Source organism: Aptenodytes patagonicus, chromosome 2, assembly GCF_965638725.1.
Source record: "Aptenodytes patagonicus chromosome 2, bAptPat1.pri.cur, whole genome shotgun sequence".
Lineage (NCBI taxonomy): Eukaryota > Metazoa > Chordata > Aves > Sphenisciformes > Spheniscidae > Aptenodytes > Aptenodytes patagonicus.
Window position 1 is genome coordinate 8,301,689 of NC_134950.1, and position 18,920 is coordinate 8,320,608.

Here is an 18,920-nt window from a genome sequence, read left to right on the forward strand (position 1 = left end):
TACCTTTTACAAGGAGTTATGACTCCTCTTTCCCTGAAGTACTGGTCTCCTGGTATCCTTCACTTGTGCTGCAAGTAACTTGAAGATTTATTAGAAATTTTTTATAAAACCCCTTCCTAGAGCTGACAAATGCTGAGTTCTGCATTATTCTTGGAGACAGAGTTAGCCTGGGTACTGTAGTGTCATTAAACTAGAAAAGATGAGGTGGGGTTTCACCTTTTTCTCAAAGGATGAATGGCCACCACGGAGTAAGGAGCTCCTGTAGCATAGAGGAAATTCAAATTGGATAACGGAAGGTTTCCAGAAAATAAACAGTTCACCCTTCATAATGCTTTTGGGGTTAGAAAGAGTGGAAGAGGAGAACGGGCTCTCGGGGACCAACGGGCTTCCTGATTGCATTAATGTATCTCAATACCAAATCTTTGCTGCAGTGGTGCTCTTCAAAACCACTAGCAGAAGGGGTGTCGTTGCTGAAATCTGAGTTCTTTCCACCTCTGCCTGGGCCTCGACATCTACTGTACAAAAATCTGGCTAAACTTCAAGATGGCTTTCTCCCTCCCTGTCCTTGCAGAGGAGTGGGAGAGGATGTGCCAATACCATGTCATCGCTGCAGGACTTTTGTGCTGAAGGATGCTGCTTTCCTCTTTAAAAGTCTCTAGAGACTAAACAGCTGGAAACTTTAACCTGGATGTGTTTTGGGGGTTTATAATTAATGTCATGTGTTGCAAGTGATGGACTGAGCTGGAGAGAAAACAGTTTATAGCAAAGCTGCTTATTTTTTCTCTTCAGTGCTGGAATCCTCTTCCTGTCTGTTTTTGCATCTTGGGCAGAGTATCTGTTGCAATCCTCAATGTGCCGGTAACACTGTCTGTTGTTTCTGCCAACACAACACATCGAGCAGTGTCTCCAAAGTGCTGCTTGCAACTCAGTCCTCCCGCTTCCCACATGCTGTCTGGTTTTTTTGCACTATTTTACACTATTTCACATGCGCTGGAACTGAAAGTGTCTCCCAGTCTGTATATATGAACAGCTGTTTTGATGTGTGGATTTAGTGTTTCCACTGAGCCAAATATAGGCTTTATGTTCATAGCTGATCACTGCTACGCCTAATGTTTAAATAACAGAGAAAGGATGTCAGGGTATTTTAAGAGATCAACCCTTCCCCCTCAGCCCTTTGTAACAGACAGACACAGCCTCTCACTGTTTCTATCTATTGCTTCATTAAGGGCTCCATTCATTTTATAAACAACACAGCTGCTGACCAGTGTTGGGGGGAAAAAAAAAAGGAAAAAAAAAAAAGGCTTCTGATTGCAACTGCCAAACAGTTCAACGTCTGTTCCCTGCAACCCAGCACCTCCTGGGGGCTGGAGGGGAGTTGTTATTTGAATGTAATTAAAGAGGCAGCCCCCCACCTTGCATATTTTTGGCACTGGTGGCTGTGGGATGTACATCAGACACTGGATGCAGACATCACCGGGCATCTCCAGAAGAGCCCAAGGGTTGGCAAAGGGGATAGCAGGAAGCTCTTCCTTCCCAAGCAGCACTACCACGGTGAGTTGCGACCCACAGCAGAGCTGGAAAAAGATATCCTTGGGTAACCGCCACTCTCAGCAATTGCTTATGGCTGAAGTGGATTATTGTATTCAGGTCAAGGTCAGCGTGCAAAGGGGGCTGGGGGAGGGAAGGGCTGTTTGCTGGGCAGTTGCACCCGCAGAGAGCTAGGGCAGCTCCAGGCGAAGCCTACGTGAGCAATGGCACTCAGAAGTGAGCAAGAGCTGCCACCAGCCTGGAATTTGCAGCCCTTGGCTCTGTGTGTGTGTGTGTGTACATGTATGTGTGCGCAGGCCCCCATGTGGCTCTGCACCCTGCACGCAGCAAGATGGGCAGGGAAGATGAGGCTGCTGAGCTGCGGTTTCACCCCATGTGGCAGACCTGGCATCGTCACGGGTCATCGCTCAACCTGCTTGTAGGGCTTGATGAGCATGTCCCGAGCAAGGGTGCCACCCAGCCCCTCACACACCAGTGAGATGCATGCAGTCAGACTCCCTTGCCTTACCTCAGGCCTACACTTGCATCTCTTCAGACAGGGAATTGTCATTTATTGACTGATTGCAATGATTTTTCATTTATTTTTAATGATAACCAGTGACCAAATAAAAAATCATGGTTCTTTACCATCAGCTGCCAATGTTGAACTTTGATACTGTGGTGAGTCCTTCCATGCCGCTCATGCAGGCTCGGCAGGAGGAGATCTCGCAGAGGTAAAGCCTAGCACAGTTGCCCCAGGATCAGCACCTTATTTGGAAGTGCAAAGTACTTAGGAGATGATGGGTTTCCCAGCCTAGTCCAAATGGGGTGGCTGAGAAAGCAGCCAGGAAGCCCTTCGTGCAAGATAATGTGCTTGGCAGCTGCCACATGTGCAAGCAGAAGACGCAGAGGCCAGATGGGGCTTCTGATGCTCGTAGAGGCAGCAGGGAAATGCGCTACACTTGCTGAAAGCTATTGCCAGAGGCACAGTTAGCTGGAATGTGCTTAAAAATTCAGAGGACTTCCCTTCCCAGCAAAAAAAAAGCACACTGAAGGAGAAGGCTGTGGAGAGGGTGCTTTCTCGCCTAAAGTCCCAGTAGCCATAAGCAAGCCCAACACAGACCCATCACTGTGCAGGACAGGAGGCCACTCAAAGTGTTTAAGTTCTTACTGAGGCAGGTAACCTACTTCAGGCTGGAAGGCAAACTTGATTTGTGGGAAAACTCTACAAGTATTTTTTTCTAGAATTAAAAGGTAGAATCCTTACTGGGGTTAGCTCTGAGGATATGTATATGCAGGGATGTGGAACAATGATTCTTTAATTTAAATGCTTTTCCCCATGTCTTTAATAACATTGTTTGAACAATTTCTGTCTGTATGGCTACTGCAAACAGATTACTTCTGCAACCTCTCAAGAGAGCTGATAAAGAAGACATACTTACACAGGTTGAGTAGCACACTCCACTTTGCTCAAAGACTATAGACAGGCTATCCCAAGCCCAGTTAGAGCGCGGGGGAAAAAAACCCAAACCCTAGAGCCAGAAACAGACCAGCAAACAAGGACATGTGAATTGGGGAACACCTGGTTTTCCCAAGCTACCAAAATACTCACACTTAAGGAAATGCTCTCAGAGCATCCTTTTTTACCACGTGGCTGGCTCTGTTTTTTTTATTTTTATGTGTCCTCCAGTTCAGGGCTTTGTCACACATTACAAATGCACATTTGGACACTGGCCAGGTGAGGATATTGGAGAAGAAAAAAGAAATGTCAGTAGTAAACATATTTCACCTTCTTTTGCTTGCCTAAGTTTCTAAATGAGATGTCAGTCATAGATTCATTAATCATTTACCACTTATGAGGTTATTTAATACCTTTAAACCATAGCAGCAGCATGCCACCTATAAAACTTCACCATGATGCTGTACGAACAAGTAATACGTGTTACACAGTTGGTGTAACTCTGACTGACACTGCCAAACCAATCTGTTTTTCCCATTAATTTTTCTTATATTTCAGCATATGAAGCTTACAGAAATAACTCCATAGAACTGTTTAAACTGGAAAGTCACAGTTTGAAAAGGTAGGTGTATGGATATGTGCCTGTGGTTAATGAGAGCACTCTGTCTCCATCAGTTTAATAAACTGCTTGTCTTAAAACTCCTTTAAAAAACTGGGAGAAAAAAAATCTCAGGGTTTAATTTACAGGATGACACAGTGTTTCTGACTATTGAGGTCTTCCTGGAGTATTACATATACACAGCACAATCCTAGTGAGCACATCAAAAATAAAGCAACTGCACTACACCCTGTTTCCAGTTGCATGCATGCTGAAATGGTGTTTTAAATACTAGTCAACGCTCAATGTAAAGGCATCTTTATAAGTCACATTCTTGCTTCTTTTCATCCTGCAGTCCGTGGCTACCCTGCTTTCTGAGGCTCCCAAACAAGGCAGCTGGAGCCACCATACTGACTCTGGTAAAGCCCCTATGGAAGGCTAATGGCTGTGGTCACTGGAGCTAGCTGGAGCCTGCCATTCATATCAGCATGAGATGACCCTCAAAATCCCGTCCTCCGTCCTTGTCCCAGCCTACAAGACCAACAGGATGATTTGTGTGAGCAAGGTGTGTATCAAACTGTCTCGGCTTAGCCTGGATTGCAAAATTGTCATACCAATCCTTTCTCAAGCCTTTCCCTGGACCACTGCACCAGAGGGGTCTAGCACCAGCTGGGAGCCTGGTATCTCCTCAATGGTATTATTGTTGGTTTCTTGGATGATGGTACCGCTTTCAGGTCCCAGCAGAGACCTGGGCCCATTGTACAAGGCACTGTACAAATGTACAGTGAGTATCAGTTACTGCTGGAGGAGTTTTCACTCTCAACAGAGGCAATGAACAGTAGGGCTTTGTTGTTCTGACTCTGAAGAAATGAGGAAAAGTGAAGCAAAGGGCCGTGAAAGCCTTTGAGGATCTAGCTCATTAATGTATTTAAACAGTAACCATAAAAGTACTTTTGTAAAGATACATGATTTCCCCAAGCGCACAGGGAGCCAGGGAACCGAATCTAAAGGCTAGTCCATTGCCTTAGTCCTAGGGCTAATCTTGTAAACACCTGTTAAAACAAAAGATCTCTAATGCATCACAAACTGCAAGTCAAGTTCACTGGCTACAAATGTTGCTCTTCTCCTTTCAGCGTCACCAGACAGACAAGCAGTTGCACAAGCAGCACAGCTAATGAGGCTTGGTTTCCAATAGATGTGTGTCCCATGTCCCCAGAAACTCCTTTACAGCAGCATAATAACCACTATTCCACATCCGCGATGCCTTCAGCTCTCCCTCCTCCATTGCTGCTTGTTTCCAACTGGCGCATCTGTTTAAAATCCCTTAATGCTGCTGTTGCGGTTGGGCCATGCTGCAGACGTGTTGGCTGCATGGCAGATGTGCATGGGCTTGGTAGGAGCAATGTGGTGGGCCTCTCCCCTGTCCTGCTATTTTATTTCATTTTTTATTTCAGGAATCGCAATGTTTCTGAGATCTTTACTCTTCTGCCTACTTTGACGTTTCCCGCAAAGGCACTGACTGACAGGCAAACAAATGGGCGGCATGGTTGCATACGCCTTGTTCCCTTAGGAAACCAGGCTAGAAACAGAAACATCTTGGGAGCGCTGGGCGAGATCTGTGGTTTCCTCGCATTCACTTCACTAAAAACCGACACGCACTGGAGCTGCTGGTCATGCATTAGCTTACAATAGCTTCTTTTATCTCACAATGAAAGCTGTGTGTTTCAGCCACAGCAGCATTTGATTACGGTGGTTACAGCGTTAGCTAATCGCAAAGCAAAACAAGCCAATTAAGTGCCAGAGCTTTGGGTATGTCTTTTGATCCTGTTTTCTTGTTTCCTTATGTGTACATGTAAGACAGAGAAAGACTGATTATACATACAAACACACATTATATATGCACTCTATTTTATGCACTACAGACTGCACCATAGCAATATGTATATGCAAATATATATATTCATGGACATGTTCATATATGTTTTTATATATAATATTATATACAATATTATATAAATGCATGCACATATTATTTTCTATATGTGCATATACACATATATACATATGTACGTATACGTATGTATAGATATATACATAGGGGGGTGTGTGTGTGGGGGGGGTGTATACACACATATATAGATGGTATTTTAAGAAGGGCCAGAACTAGAACACAGGATTCCAAGCCATACTTAAGGGATCTTATCGAGAAAGAGATCCTAGGATGGCTTCCCTACCAAGTGCCTCAATACAAACCATTTTCCCTTTTGGAAAACCGTTGTCAACTTCTTGGCTGAGGCCTCTTTTGTTATGTCCCCATGGTCTTTTTTTACTGAGTGATGGAGTTTAAAATTTGACATTCTCAGTCTTGCAAGTGCTGAGGTCCTATTTGGGTTGAGGTGAATAGGTCAGATGTGACCTCTCCTGTCACATCATCCAGGCCAAAGGCAGTCACGAGGCTGAATCTTGCAAAGTGCTGGTGTCCTCAGGTTCCTTATCACCAGAGGAGCAAACAGGAGAGGTGCTTTGCACCTGCATTGGAACATGCAGACAGAGGTCATCCTTCTTTTCTGCCACTGGAGATTTCAGGGAAGCTTCAAAAAAGAAATAGTAAAAGCTTTGAATTAAGGAATGACCTAGTTCTATGGAAAATTGATGGGCCAAATCCTTGCGTACAAACAAAGATGCTATTGAAGTTAACAGCTTTTGAAGATATACATCATTTCTCCTAGATGTTACTACACAGGGATTGCATTATTTTCAGCCTGCTCACAAGAAACTTTAATTTATCATAACCAGAAAGATTTATATCTCCTGGGAACTAATCTAGCTTCCTCTGGGTTATCAAGATGAAGACAGACAACTTGCCAACTGAAACTAAAGCAAAATAAGTGACTGATTTAAAACAGTTGCATCATCCAAAGTTCAGCCCTGTACTGGTCCAATCTCCAGACCATGTGTCACTCAGCAGTTCTGCTGTGGCACCAGGGGTTTTGGAAGCAGATACTACAGTTCCCCATGCAGAAACACATTTCTACTCTTCCGACTGAAGCAACAGCGAACGTGCCATGGTGCATGGGTGCTGTACTAACAATTTATTGGAGAAAAAACTGGCTCCGTCATCCTTCAGTGATGATAAATGTATTGCCTGGAAAGGTAATGAGAGTTTTTTCTTCTCTTAGGTGACGTTTGCATGTGGAACCACTTCTGCAGAAAATGTTTACATTGATGTTTACTTTAAGCAGCAACCCAGTTGCGACTGATGCACCAGAAGCTATGCCAAGGGTTGTCCTCTCCTTCTGCATCCACTCATCCACCGAGCTGATGGGAAGCCTAACACCTGTTTTCTCGTTTAGCACGTCTCCTTTCCTCTACCCCAGCCATGTAAAACAAAGGTGTGTGTCACTGGCAAGGTGGCAGTGGAAAGCAGGACCTGCATGCTGGTAACACCATGGGGAGGAGGAGGTGGTGGTCCCCAGGCACAGACCACACCATTTCTATGTGAATAAATGGGCACATGAGGTATTTTCCTTCATCTCTCATCTGACTCTCTACATTTCATCCTTCAGCTCTGCAGAGCTAAGATAGGAGCAATATGTAATCCATGGACAAGAGGATCTATTCTGAAAATATGAGCTCTGGGATGGCCATTTTGGATTCAGAGCATTCAGGCTGCTCACAATCAGAGCTGGTAGAGAAACTGTGAAAATGTCCCTGTTGCAAGATACTCCAAGAGACCAAGGTGAGTCCAAGGAAAGCAGGACACAGAGGATCTTTGACCCAGCCTAGTGCAGTGAGACAGGGACTCCTTAAACAGAGATTTCAAGAGAAACCCTTGGTTCTTCCCATTAATTTCACCATGGGGTGGGATCTGACTGAAAATGACAGAGGGTGAGTTTCTAGGACTGATCTCAGTGTCACAGAGACCTGAGTCTAGTCCCAAGGGTCACCAGCATCAAAGACTGAAGTCTAATGTTGAAAATAAAATATATAGGCCAATGCTTATTTTCCAGTTTAGACCACATTATTCAAGAAATTACGGTAACAATGTCTGAAGCTCATGTCTAAGCTACTGACAGCCATACTTTTCCTGTCATACTAGTGTACTATTTTTTCCTTTGGACAATTAAACTGCTGGCCTAATAAATAGCAGTACCAACAGGACTGTCATTTAAGACCTGGAATCTGTGCATAGTGGAATTTCTGGCTGTCGTTAATGGATGGAGGTTTATTAGAGTTGAAAACCCTGCTTGTTCAAGGCCTCTCCAAAACCAGTGTGGCAAAACAAGGAGATTTAACATCCTAACTCAGGAAAAAACAAATTGTGTGTTGGCAGTGGATGAAAGATTCTCCTTTTATTTTAAAACCTCTGTAAAATCAGAGCAATGGGTCAATTCCAGCATTCAGCCAATTTAATTAGGGATCTCAGAGTAATCGTGGTAATGAGCCAAGTCAGCAAAGATGTCATTGGGGTTCTTGCAGTTCAGGTTGCAAAAACAAGCGTTGATCCACATGATTTTCCAGGAAAACTCAGTTCCATCTGGGCACTCAAACCTCACTTCAATAGTCTTGGACTTGTAGGGTGTGCAGCACCTGTTGTCTGTGCAGACACCACAATATTTGGGTCTATATGGACTTTTGCTCACACATCCTGAGATAGTATAGTTCATTGGTTCATTGGCCCTGTAGACAGCCAAGCACTTCTTTCCAGGCTAAATCAGAGAAGAACAGAAAAAGAGACAGGTTAATATTAATTGCTGACACAGGTAGGACATGCAAACACTCTTCCTAATATTTAAAGGATTTTGAAGCTATTAGGAAGAATTTTACAGCCCTGGTCTGGTCTGTAGTGTCTGAAGGTGTGACAGATTTACACGTTCAGACATACGAAGCCAGAAGCTGCAAGTATGATACTTGCAAAATACCGTTCATAGCCATGACAGTAGTGCACCATCACTTTTCCGCTAACCGAGTCACAGGTCTCTCTGAACCAGCAGTGAGTATAGTGGACTTGCCTTGCCTTTCCTTTCAAGGATCTTTTGGCTGGAATTAAAGCTCTCAGGGGAAGGTTTTCATACCAGCGTGTGGAAGCAGAGGAAGCATACATTTTTTACCTCTCTGCAGCACAGTGAGTCCACGTGTACTCTCTAACAGCCTCCAAGATCAGAAGTGCAGCCCTCAGAGGCCTGAACACTACCAAACAAAAGCTGACCCCATGTCCAGACAAAGCTCAAAGGGCACGTGAAGAAACAGTCCCCACCTTAATGTGCGTGGTTATATCGACCTCGCAAGGCCGCATGTTGCACAGGCGGCTTTCCTTCAGGAGCCGGCACTGGTCGTTGTCGTTGGAAATCCTGGTGGAGATGCCCAGCCCGCAGGTCTTTGAGCAGGGACTCCAGGATGAGGTGTGAACGATGCAGTTCTTCTGCCAGGCTTCGTCCTCTCCCTCGTATGCTGCAGAGACCAGATTAACCCCACATTATTCAGCCAGGGCAGCTTTCCATATTAAACACCCTCTCCCCAGCTCATTACACATTCAGGCCACTAACCCAAATAATTAAATCACAGTGAAGTGGTTCAGCATTCCTGCAAACCGCCTCATCCCACCCCCTTTGCCGCTGACCTACTTGTGTCAGACCCTCCAGTGCTGTGAGCTCTCGGGGCCAGGGCTCTTTTCTTTATTTCCCTTCGCAGCCTTGCACAAGGGGGTCCTTGTCTGGGACCCCCAGGTGCTGCCACAATACAAACACTTAATTACAGAAGCCTGCACCAGCCGGTGCAGAAAAGGGATGAGATCTGATCTCACCGTGAAGGTTTATTTCTGAGCTCATTCAATTGATTCCCTGTGGCAGAAAGTGGTTGACAGTCTTTGCTGGATGGCTGAGGGGCTTGGGAAGCAGCCACAGCCTTTCACTGGGAGGAAGAGCAGCTTGAATAGCTCTCAGGGAGCTTGGCAGCCACTTGAAGAAAGGTGGGCTTTGTTTTGAATGCAGCCGACAACCCCAGTTCAGGTTCCCTCACAGCCTTGGCCAAAGTCCCCACTGGTCTGCAACTCACAGTACAGCCCACAGGCAAAACTCTGATAGAAACTCTGCTGCATTGAGCTTGCTCACTATTATATTTATTATTATATAAATTATTATATTAAATGTAATAAATGCTAGTCTCACTTCTACAAGACTTCTACTTGTAAGAGAAAAAGTCAGGCAAGGAAATCTGTGTTATGCCCATTTTGGGACACAAGCCATGAAGAAATAAGGCCAATTTCAGTAGTAGATGTTTCGAATTTGGACCTATCTCACAGTTCAAAGCTACCAGGGACAGAAGTGAGGGCTAAACTCTGGTGTTTTTAACCCACAAAATGGACACTAAGGCTTTGTTTTGTGCAACAAAAATACAGACCAAGGATTGGGAAAAAAAAACTTGCCATCAAGGAACCAACATCCTGGTTTACAACAAGCATCCTGTGTCTCCTTGAGCTCTGCTTTTGTGAGATAGTCTGTAAAATGGGGCTAATGTGGCTAATGTCACTACATTGCATCACAGGGTGTTATGAAGATAAATTTAAGACATATGGCAAGGTGGGCCCATCTTAAGCATTTGGGACCATGTTTGAGGCAAATGGCACCACCTCTGTGCAGTGGGCTATATGATCCCCACTATGAATGTGAGTGTGAGGAAAGAAGATACCTTATGTGATACATAAAATAGGTAGTTCAATAATGTCATCAGTCCAGAATTGCTAAAAAGCTATACTAACACAAAGACAATTTAGCCCAGTTGGCAGTGAAACTTCCACCACAATAACTGTGTTCAAGTTGTTAGGTAGGTCTGGGACTACTAAGGTACAGGGGCTTTAAAATCATACTACTAAAGCAACATAACCCAGGCAGAAAGCCTCAGTCCCAAATTAAACTGAGCCCATTCTGTTTTCCAGAGGGCCCAGACTGAAAAAAAAATGGTAAAGTAAAAAAGACTTGTGACATCTTCAAAGTGCCAGCAGATGTGTGCTTCAAAGGGGTCTTTGTCACACAAGCATGTTTGATGAATCTCATATTGCTGCTAAGGAGTTCAAGCACAGCACTGGTGTTTGCATGTCCTGTCCTTCACTACATGCTGTATAGGAGTCTCTGTGCCTTGTTCACACAAAGACTAGACGCCTGCCAGGTCTAGCAGTATAAGCTGATGCTTTTGTTGAAGAGACTCTGACTTCAGTTCCCCAATGATGAAGGAGAGGTCCACCTCACTCCCACCATACCTGCAGAGGAGATGTGGCGTGGAGACGTCTTCCTGATTTTCTTGGAGTCATCACAAATCCACTGCTCGCAGCACTTCCCTGCCATCTTAATCAGCTTTGGGTTTGGGCACCAGACAAGGGGAGGGCGTGAGTTTGTGCACATGGGAATACAGCCCACAGCCCCATTAATGCACGTGCAGTTGTATTTGCAGTTGGGCTGAAATGTGTCCCCATTCTTATACCTGACTCCATTGAGGACACATCCTACACCAACAATCTCTGAAAGGAAAGAAAAAGAGAGAAAGACACACAGAGCACCGTTAAAATAATGCTGGCAACAAACAGCGCTGATGTGTTTCTTTACCAAGCTGCTCCCTGGGCTAACGGAGCCAACGCGGGGACACGGCTGTTCTGCGGGGCAATGTATTCAATGTGATGCTGAGCCAAATGTGGTCACACCATCTAGGAAACTGTTTTCATTCTGAATCACAGCAAAAAATGAATCTTTTAATGTTTCATAGAAAAAAGAAGTTAGAAAATAAAACAATTTCTGTCCACAAATGCTCACTTAAAAAATCATTTCATGGCATGCTGGTAGAAGTTATTTGCAATAGGAGTAATCAAAGTAATTAAAACATCTATTGAGTGAAATTTGAGGTTTTCAGGGGTATATGAGAGGACTACATGGAGCTGCAAATATGACACATCTCTTCACAGCACCCGTACCCATCTGAAGCAGAAGAAAGAGGATAGCCAAGGTAGCAAAGGAGCATCTAAAATGGCACTGGATTCCTATATTTAGGCAACTAGATCCCACTTAGTTTATCACAGAACAGTTCTCTTGGAAAATGAAGTAACACATTATAAAGCCATGAAAATTAATATTTTATGTATATTTTTAAATAAAATTTAAAAAAAAATCAAGCTTTTTGCTTGCCCGTGAACAGGAATCACATTGATTCAGGAAATAAGACACAAGTTGTATAAAGTAGCAACTTTTTTGTTTCAAAGTTATGGACAGTTATTTGGAACCAGTGGCAGAAATCTTCTAATGGAAAATTCAAACCAGTTTCTTGTCTGGTCACATGGAGGCAGTGCGCACGCACCGATCAGGTTGCTCAAGTTTTAACTCTGGTCAGAAATGGAGCTGTAATGTGGCTGCTTCAGGGCCAAAACAAATTGAAATGCTGGATTAAAATTCTGCAAAGGCTTCCTATTTTTAGAATGGGCTGAATGAAAACATCAAACACAAATCCCTCCTTTTCCACAAAAATGAGACTTGTTGGAATTTGAAGCACAGATCCAGATCTCCAGTTCAATTTTGATAATGCTTCAGCCTTTGTATTGAAGAGACATCTCTCAGTGCTGGAGCCAGAGCTGAGGATTCAGTTAAACTTCTAGGTGTGCACACGGATTATGACAGCGTAAGAAAATGCTGTATTTCCTGGTGTTTTGCTACCAGCATGTCCCTCCTGGACTGTGTTAACTCAGCATCCTGCAGGTCTCATACTTCAAGAGGTTCATCATGAGAACATCCCCAAACATAGACAAAGGAGCTGTTGAATGCCATCATGCAGAACCACTCTGATACTGCATCAAAGTCAGGCGATTTGGGAGCGCTTCCCAGTTCCTGGTGCCACGTGCACAACGCCTGCCTCCCCACCTGGGCATGTGCTCAGCACCCTGCTGTCCCTGCTTCAGTGCAGAGAAAAGCCAACAACAAAAGGAGAGCTGTAGTGACTCCCAGCAAGCTCCTATCTGATGTCCGGGTGACCAGATCCTGAGACACACCTCAGCATACAAGTCCAGATACAGCCTGAATTTCCCACAGTTTCACCCCATTCCAACACCAGTTCCTAGCTCTTTCAGGATCTTTATTTTCCATGAATTATATTGTTTCTGTAGTCCTGCATGCACTGGATTCTCTAGACCTAGCTTTTGGCATCCAGCTGCAAAGCAAATTCCTCACAGCAGTTAGTCCCCAACACCCAGCACAGGAGTCCCGCTCTTGCCTTCACTCACCCTGTGGTCAGGGCAATAGCTGGTGTACTCAGAGCGGAGTGATGCAGCCTATATATGACCCAGTGCATGAGAAAGAACATGCAGCAGATCCTGTCGTGTGCCGAGCCTGTCGTGTGCATCTACCTGGATGCTGAAAGCAAGGGGAAGATCACAGCTTTCTATGGCAGCCAGAGACAAACCGCTTCACTTCCTAACCATGGAAAGACCTACTTCTCATGTCCCTCAGCTGTGCATGCCACAATGACCCTCACCATATAGCCATAAATGTCACATAACGGGATATTTTGTCATGGTAGTAGGCATGTGAAAGTGCATTGGATTGGGAATCCTTCCAGACCTCACTGGGGAAGCTGGAGCTCAATCTTCCTACATCACATTGCTGTTGCCACAGGCATACTGAATGCCCGTGATGTATGCGAGGACTACAAAAAACCAAAAAAAATCCAACTAGGAAAGCAAGCATTTAAATAAATAAATGCGAAGCAACGTGAAGGTCTTTAAAGAGGCCTAGGAAGGCTTAGGTAGCTTTGAGACGACATTCATATTGTTTTTCTCTCCCAACGCAGGGCCAGCTCTAATGATGTCATTTTTGACAGATGTTTGTCTAACCTGTTCTTACAGACGTCCCATGAATGCTCCACACACACTCCAGACAATACATTTGAATAATCTCATATCCTCTTTTCTTAACCTTGGATCTTTTCTAATCTTGAAAAATCACTGTTTAAGCTTACGGCTCCTTGCACATACCTTTTCTTCTTGTTATTTTGCCCATGTCCTACAAAAATCTGGTTAGGCTGCACTTTCTGCATGCTTGTTTTTTGTGGCTGAGCTAATGCAAAGCCAAGTTCATTTCTTACTACACTTTCCATCCTCCTTCTGCTGAGGAACAGCAACCCCTAGTATCTTTTCTGTGAGAAACTGCCAGCTACCCTGAACCTCTTTACTCCTCAGACTTGCCCCTTGTGAAACTTATGCTGATTTTCTAAGTTTATTGAAGCCCACTCTTTGCAATCTTTTCTCTTTCCTGTGGATCAGTTATTCTATCTATTCATCTCGCAATCAGCTCTCCTCCAGCTTTCCTTCCACCTTTACCTTTTCTATTAGTACCTTATTCATGGTTATATTCCAGCCTAGAAGACCCTCCCTCTAAATGGCTTTTTGCTGTTTATGAATCTAAAGCCATAACCAATATGTTCTAGTAACTTGCTAAACAGTCAGCATCCATTCTGAGCAGCTGTCTGTGTGGTTGTACTCATGATCCTTTCCCTTTTAATCATGCCCAGAGTAATGATTTTCAGTCATTTATGACATTTATGAGCGGATCAGATTCCCCCAATGTTCTGGATCTCAGAACAAGTGAATGTATCCTTGACACACAAAACACTACCTCATTTCTTTTTCCTCTTCTTCTTGAACAAAAACATTCCAGTCATGAATTATCCCACCAAGAGGTTATTATGACAGGCAAGAAGAAATCCTTCCACTTCATGGCAGCTAACGTGACTGAAACCATTGTAAGTATCTGTAAGACTAAGACCTCAATTTGTCACCACGAAACTTTGCTAGGAGATGATTCATCCCTCACCCTCTTGACAGGATGCCACATGCTATCCTTCCTAGGGATCCACTATTGGGAATAAGCCAAAAGTGTCTCCTTAATGTCACGATTTTCATATAGACGCCCATATTGCCTGTCTTTAAAGCCAGCTGCATACCTATCCTTCCTTCATCCCCAACCCACTACAGCATCTCTTCCTGTTACGGGGAATACAGAATCATCTACTTGCAAATCTGAAGACCTTCAAATGCTGGTTGCTCCTTGCTTTTGGCTGCAGACAACTCAAAGAGCAAGAATTCAGATGTCATTTCTCATCTAGCCAACTGCCTTGAGAATGAAGACAGCTATAAGGAAATGGAAGATGATGAATGGAGTTCATAAGCATACAGTCAAGTCTTTAATGAGATAAATCTCAGCCATTGCTTGGACCGAGGGGAGCTGCCAATGTATATCTAAGTCAAAAATATATGTACATCACTTACGTGCACATACTCCTATTTCGTACCTAGGTCTGTCTCCACTGTAGTCACAGTACAAGCCCCTGTGGAAATCACAGGTGTCGGCCTCAGTGCAACTTTCTCCACGCTGCTTGGCACACATCTTGCAGCAGTCGCAGCCGTCTGTGACCAGGCTGACGCCTACCGAGCACCGAGGTGGGGACTTCGGACACTCGCACGGCCACTTACAGTACTGAGTCCGCGTGTAGGCCTCTGTCGCGGCAGGGATGGTGGGGGTCATGGTGATGGAGGTCTGGGCAATGGCCTACAAACAAAGAAACACAGCTTGGAGAGCATTCCAGAGAAAAGGGGGCTGTGAACCCTGTGGTGATTAGTCCTCAGTAAAAATCCCCTCAGGTTTTTAACCAAAAAACCAAAGAATTAATGTCAAAAAGCCATGGAAAGGGAGCAGTCACTGCTCTCTTGTAAACCCCTTCAGATACCAGCTGAGGGCAAATGCTCTGCAGCTTGGACTAGCACCCAGACCGCACAGCCCCAGTCTGCTGGTACTCAGCCTTTTCCAGACCTCTCCTCTCTGAAGAGAGGTCTCTCTCCATGTAGGAACACAGGCACACATGTCAAGACCCCTCTGATACATGAGAAGAAGGTGTGACATGTCTCCAGTCTCTGTCACCTTGTGGTGCTTGGCGCTGGCAGAGGATTGCGCCACCCCGTAGCTGTTGTGCCTGTTCACTGAGACATGGCTCTAGGGCCTCTTGGCTACTCAAAGGCTTCCTCAGGCAACAGCAGCTGTTCTTCAGGTGACCAAGCAAAATGAAGCTCATCATGTTACAGTATGAAAGCATGTGGCCTGTGGCACTGTTTGGCCTCGTCTTCCTCAGGTTTATCCACATTTGTGTGGGTTTTGCAACCAAAACACGGGATCCCATAAATCCACAAGGGGACCTGGAGCAGGCCTGTGAGCCCACCACTCTCACAGACACCCAGTCATGAACCTCTGCGTTGTGAGGATGACCTGAAACCCACAAGCCTAGCACTCCATCACAGACCTCCTGAGGGTGTCTTGGCCATTTCAGCTCTTCTTGCAATACCACTAATACCACAACAGCTGCTGCCTTACAATATGCCAGCCCTTTGACTTGAATAGAGATGAGATTAGAGACAGGAAAAGATAACCTCTGAAACCAAAATCTGCCTAACTGTCTGTGAATGTCTTGATGCACAAGTTCACCCACCTCTGTTTGAAAAATGTTTTGCTTGTCTCCACCCCTATAACACTACACACATGCAGTTCAGCTCCCTGACAGAGTCCCAGTCCTAAGCAATGAAGCTACACTATAGCTATAACATTTTACAAAAAATTAAAAAATAATAATAAAAAAAAAAGTCACACATTTCCTCTAAGCACTCTGACAAACACCCTTATCCATCCTTTGCAGTGTCCAGACTACCATGTTCAGCAGAAATGCTCTCTATGAATCCTAAAGTAGTCATGAGGCTCTTAGGTCTGTCTGTGATAGACTCTTCCAGGTCTCACACTGTAGTTCCTATGATGTTGCCGTTTGACACAGGCAAACAATTGGGATATTTCTGCAGTGATTTTCCACTTACGCCTTTTGGCACATGCTTTTGTCCTACAGGGAGTCACTGTGGGACCTCTAAGTCCGATGAGTGTAAATGAAGCTTCATAATGTTAATATTTCTCCCATTAGTCGTGCACAAATATTTGCCAGCATGGTGAGCAAGGAAGGAAAACTTTTATGGGGAAGATACTGCCAGGTTTCCATTTCCTGATCTCCATTGCCTTGGCAAATAAGAAAAAACCAAAACTGCAATTTAATTAAAAATCTGATAATCAGATAAAAAATCTGATCAAGGTAAATCAAGGTAGAAAAGGGATTTCATGTAAGGCAGTGAGGCTACTCCAGTAGACACATTCAGGTCACTATTACTGAGATAATGGAGTGCTGGGGTACCTTAGCTCATAGCAAAACCCACAGAGGGCAGAGGTTCATTGCCTTCTGTACTCTCCAGTCCCTGCAGAGCAAACTCTGGATGACGTTTAACACACCAGCCATGCTTGTGGTGCAGGAAGGACGCAAACCAGCCCAGTGACAAAGCAAAGATGTGCCTTTTCTACCAGGATCGCTGCACAGAAAATCTGAGCTACATATGGGGGTCAAGCAAGACAAAGTAGCTCAGGCACAGAAACAAATGGGGTTATTTACAGGATATCAACAGCAACCAGAACATGACCTTGCTTGGGCACACGTGGTCCAGAAGCCCTGTCTGATGACAAAATGTGAGGGCTGCAAACAATAAGCGTGCAACCCTACAAAGTTCAGACAAGGAAAGTCAAGGTCTAGAAATCACTAAGGTAATCCCATCCATTCCTGGTTACCTTGTACTGTACTATATATTCCCCGGTGTTTTGTCCTCTTTACAGTTGCAGATGTCTCAAACAAAAGGCTTTCCACTACCTCTCCATGAATAAAATGCCCCAACCCAAGGCTTTGTGGGGAAAAGCATCCCCAAGAATTGCGATCCCACAGCCGATGAGCAGGATACCTCTGCAAAGCCCTTTTACTGTCTTCTACAGCTTCCTTGCTAGCAGACTCAAATTTTATTAAAGCACATTTCTAAACCTGCTACTGCTGTATCTGAAGGTGTATTTAAGTATCTTAGTAATTAGGTACCCTGTATTTAGAACACTAAATTGTTAACACATTGCTAATCACTGCCAAATAGGCAATGTGTTTGCTCTGGGCATAATTCCCAATTCCATTAAGGCCCCCTTTACAAACAGTTGGCCTTAAAGTTGGCTTAAAATCACATTTAGACTCGTGTTTAAACTAAAACATACCAATATAATTTACTCCCACTTTAAGGCTCCTTGGTACTGCCAAAGTTGTTAAAAGAGGAACATTCAGATCAATGAAAAGCCCTGGCCTTTTAATAGTAGTATTTTTCATTCCACTCACAATAATTTGAGTAGGTGCAATAATCTGTCACTTGAGAAGAGAGGTCTCTTCAAGTGCAATAAACCTATTTACTTTGTTGCTGATCATTAAAAAAGTGCTTAATAATCAAATCCAGAAACACAGATAAAAGTCACACAGCTATTTAAAGAGCCCATTGCTATGGCCCAACCCTGTAAGTAAATCCCTTCACAGTCCCTTGTTTCTATTGTCAACATGAGCAAGCAAACAGCTTCTACCCTGTGTAGATATGAAAGTATCTGTGAATCAACACACGTAGCAAAGAGGAACTCTGCTAGTCCCATGGTTTTAGTTAATATGTGAATTCTTGTAAAGGACTGGGTAGCTGGGAGCCATTCGGTGGCTTGTGGTAGACAGGAATTTAGAGTAAATTATTTAACAGCCCTTCCTCTAGGTCTAAAGCCTGGGCTGGCCAGCGAAGATTTTCAAGTGTACTTATAGTCACTAGCTGTTGTAGTTGGACTTGCCAGCTGAAACGTCCAGTGGTATGGCTGAGTAAGCCATAGGAAGGACACTTAGTGTGGGCTACATGAGCATCTTCAAATAACCAGTGTGGACAGGCGTCAAAATACTGTGACTCCCTTATTTTACAAATAGGGAAGGCAGGGAGATACGAAAGCAGCATCATGTCCTAGGCTCCATCGCCACCCAACCAAAACCCAACCTTTGGAAACTGTTATCCACTGGACACTAGAACAAGTGCACAACCTGTACAGCTTCCAGGCCCTCCTCCTCTCCCCTTCTAAGTCCCTCAGAGCTTTGCTATGGGAGAAACAATCCTGTAGATTTATAAAATTCTTGGCTTTTCCTTTTCCATGGTCAGCTGTCATCACTGGAATATCTAAATCCCTTTGGAAAAGTCATTCAGCCCTACTACTTCATTGTCCCAGAACATTTTGGGATATAGACACTTTCTTATTAATAGGTATGATGGTTTACACATCATGAATAATGCTTTATAAATACCACAATGAAAACAACTCTTTCCACAGGTGCTATCAACAGGAAATCACAGTGTAATGGCCTTCATCAATGGCCATCCTTAACTAGAAACAAACAAAC

At 44.2% G+C, this 18,920-nt stretch overlaps 1 protein-coding gene across 2 annotated transcripts in view; it reads right to left on the reverse strand.

Annotated features, from left to right (window-relative positions):
- Positions 1-7,910: 7,910 nt before the first annotated feature.
- The window catches only part of CCN4 (cellular communication network factor 4), a 35,774-nt gene continuing 24,764 nt past the window's right edge, over positions 7,911-18,920 (reverse strand). Inside the window, exons 2-6 of one of the 2 annotated variants that reach the window (XM_076329062.1) lie at positions 14,907-15,163; positions 11,061-11,097; positions 10,840-10,933; positions 8,842-9,035; positions 7,911-8,293 (exon numbers count right to left, since the gene is read on the reverse strand). In XM_076329062.1, the coding sequence (XP_076185177.1) occupies positions 7,994-8,293; positions 8,842-9,035; positions 10,840-10,933; positions 11,061-11,097; positions 14,907-15,163 (882 nt within the window). In that variant the 3' untranslated portion in view covers positions 7,911-7,993. Of the gene's footprint in view, positions 8,294-8,841; positions 9,036-10,839; positions 11,098-14,883; positions 15,164-18,920 lie in introns of both variants that reach the window. The other variant, XM_076329061.1, reaches the window with a different exon arrangement.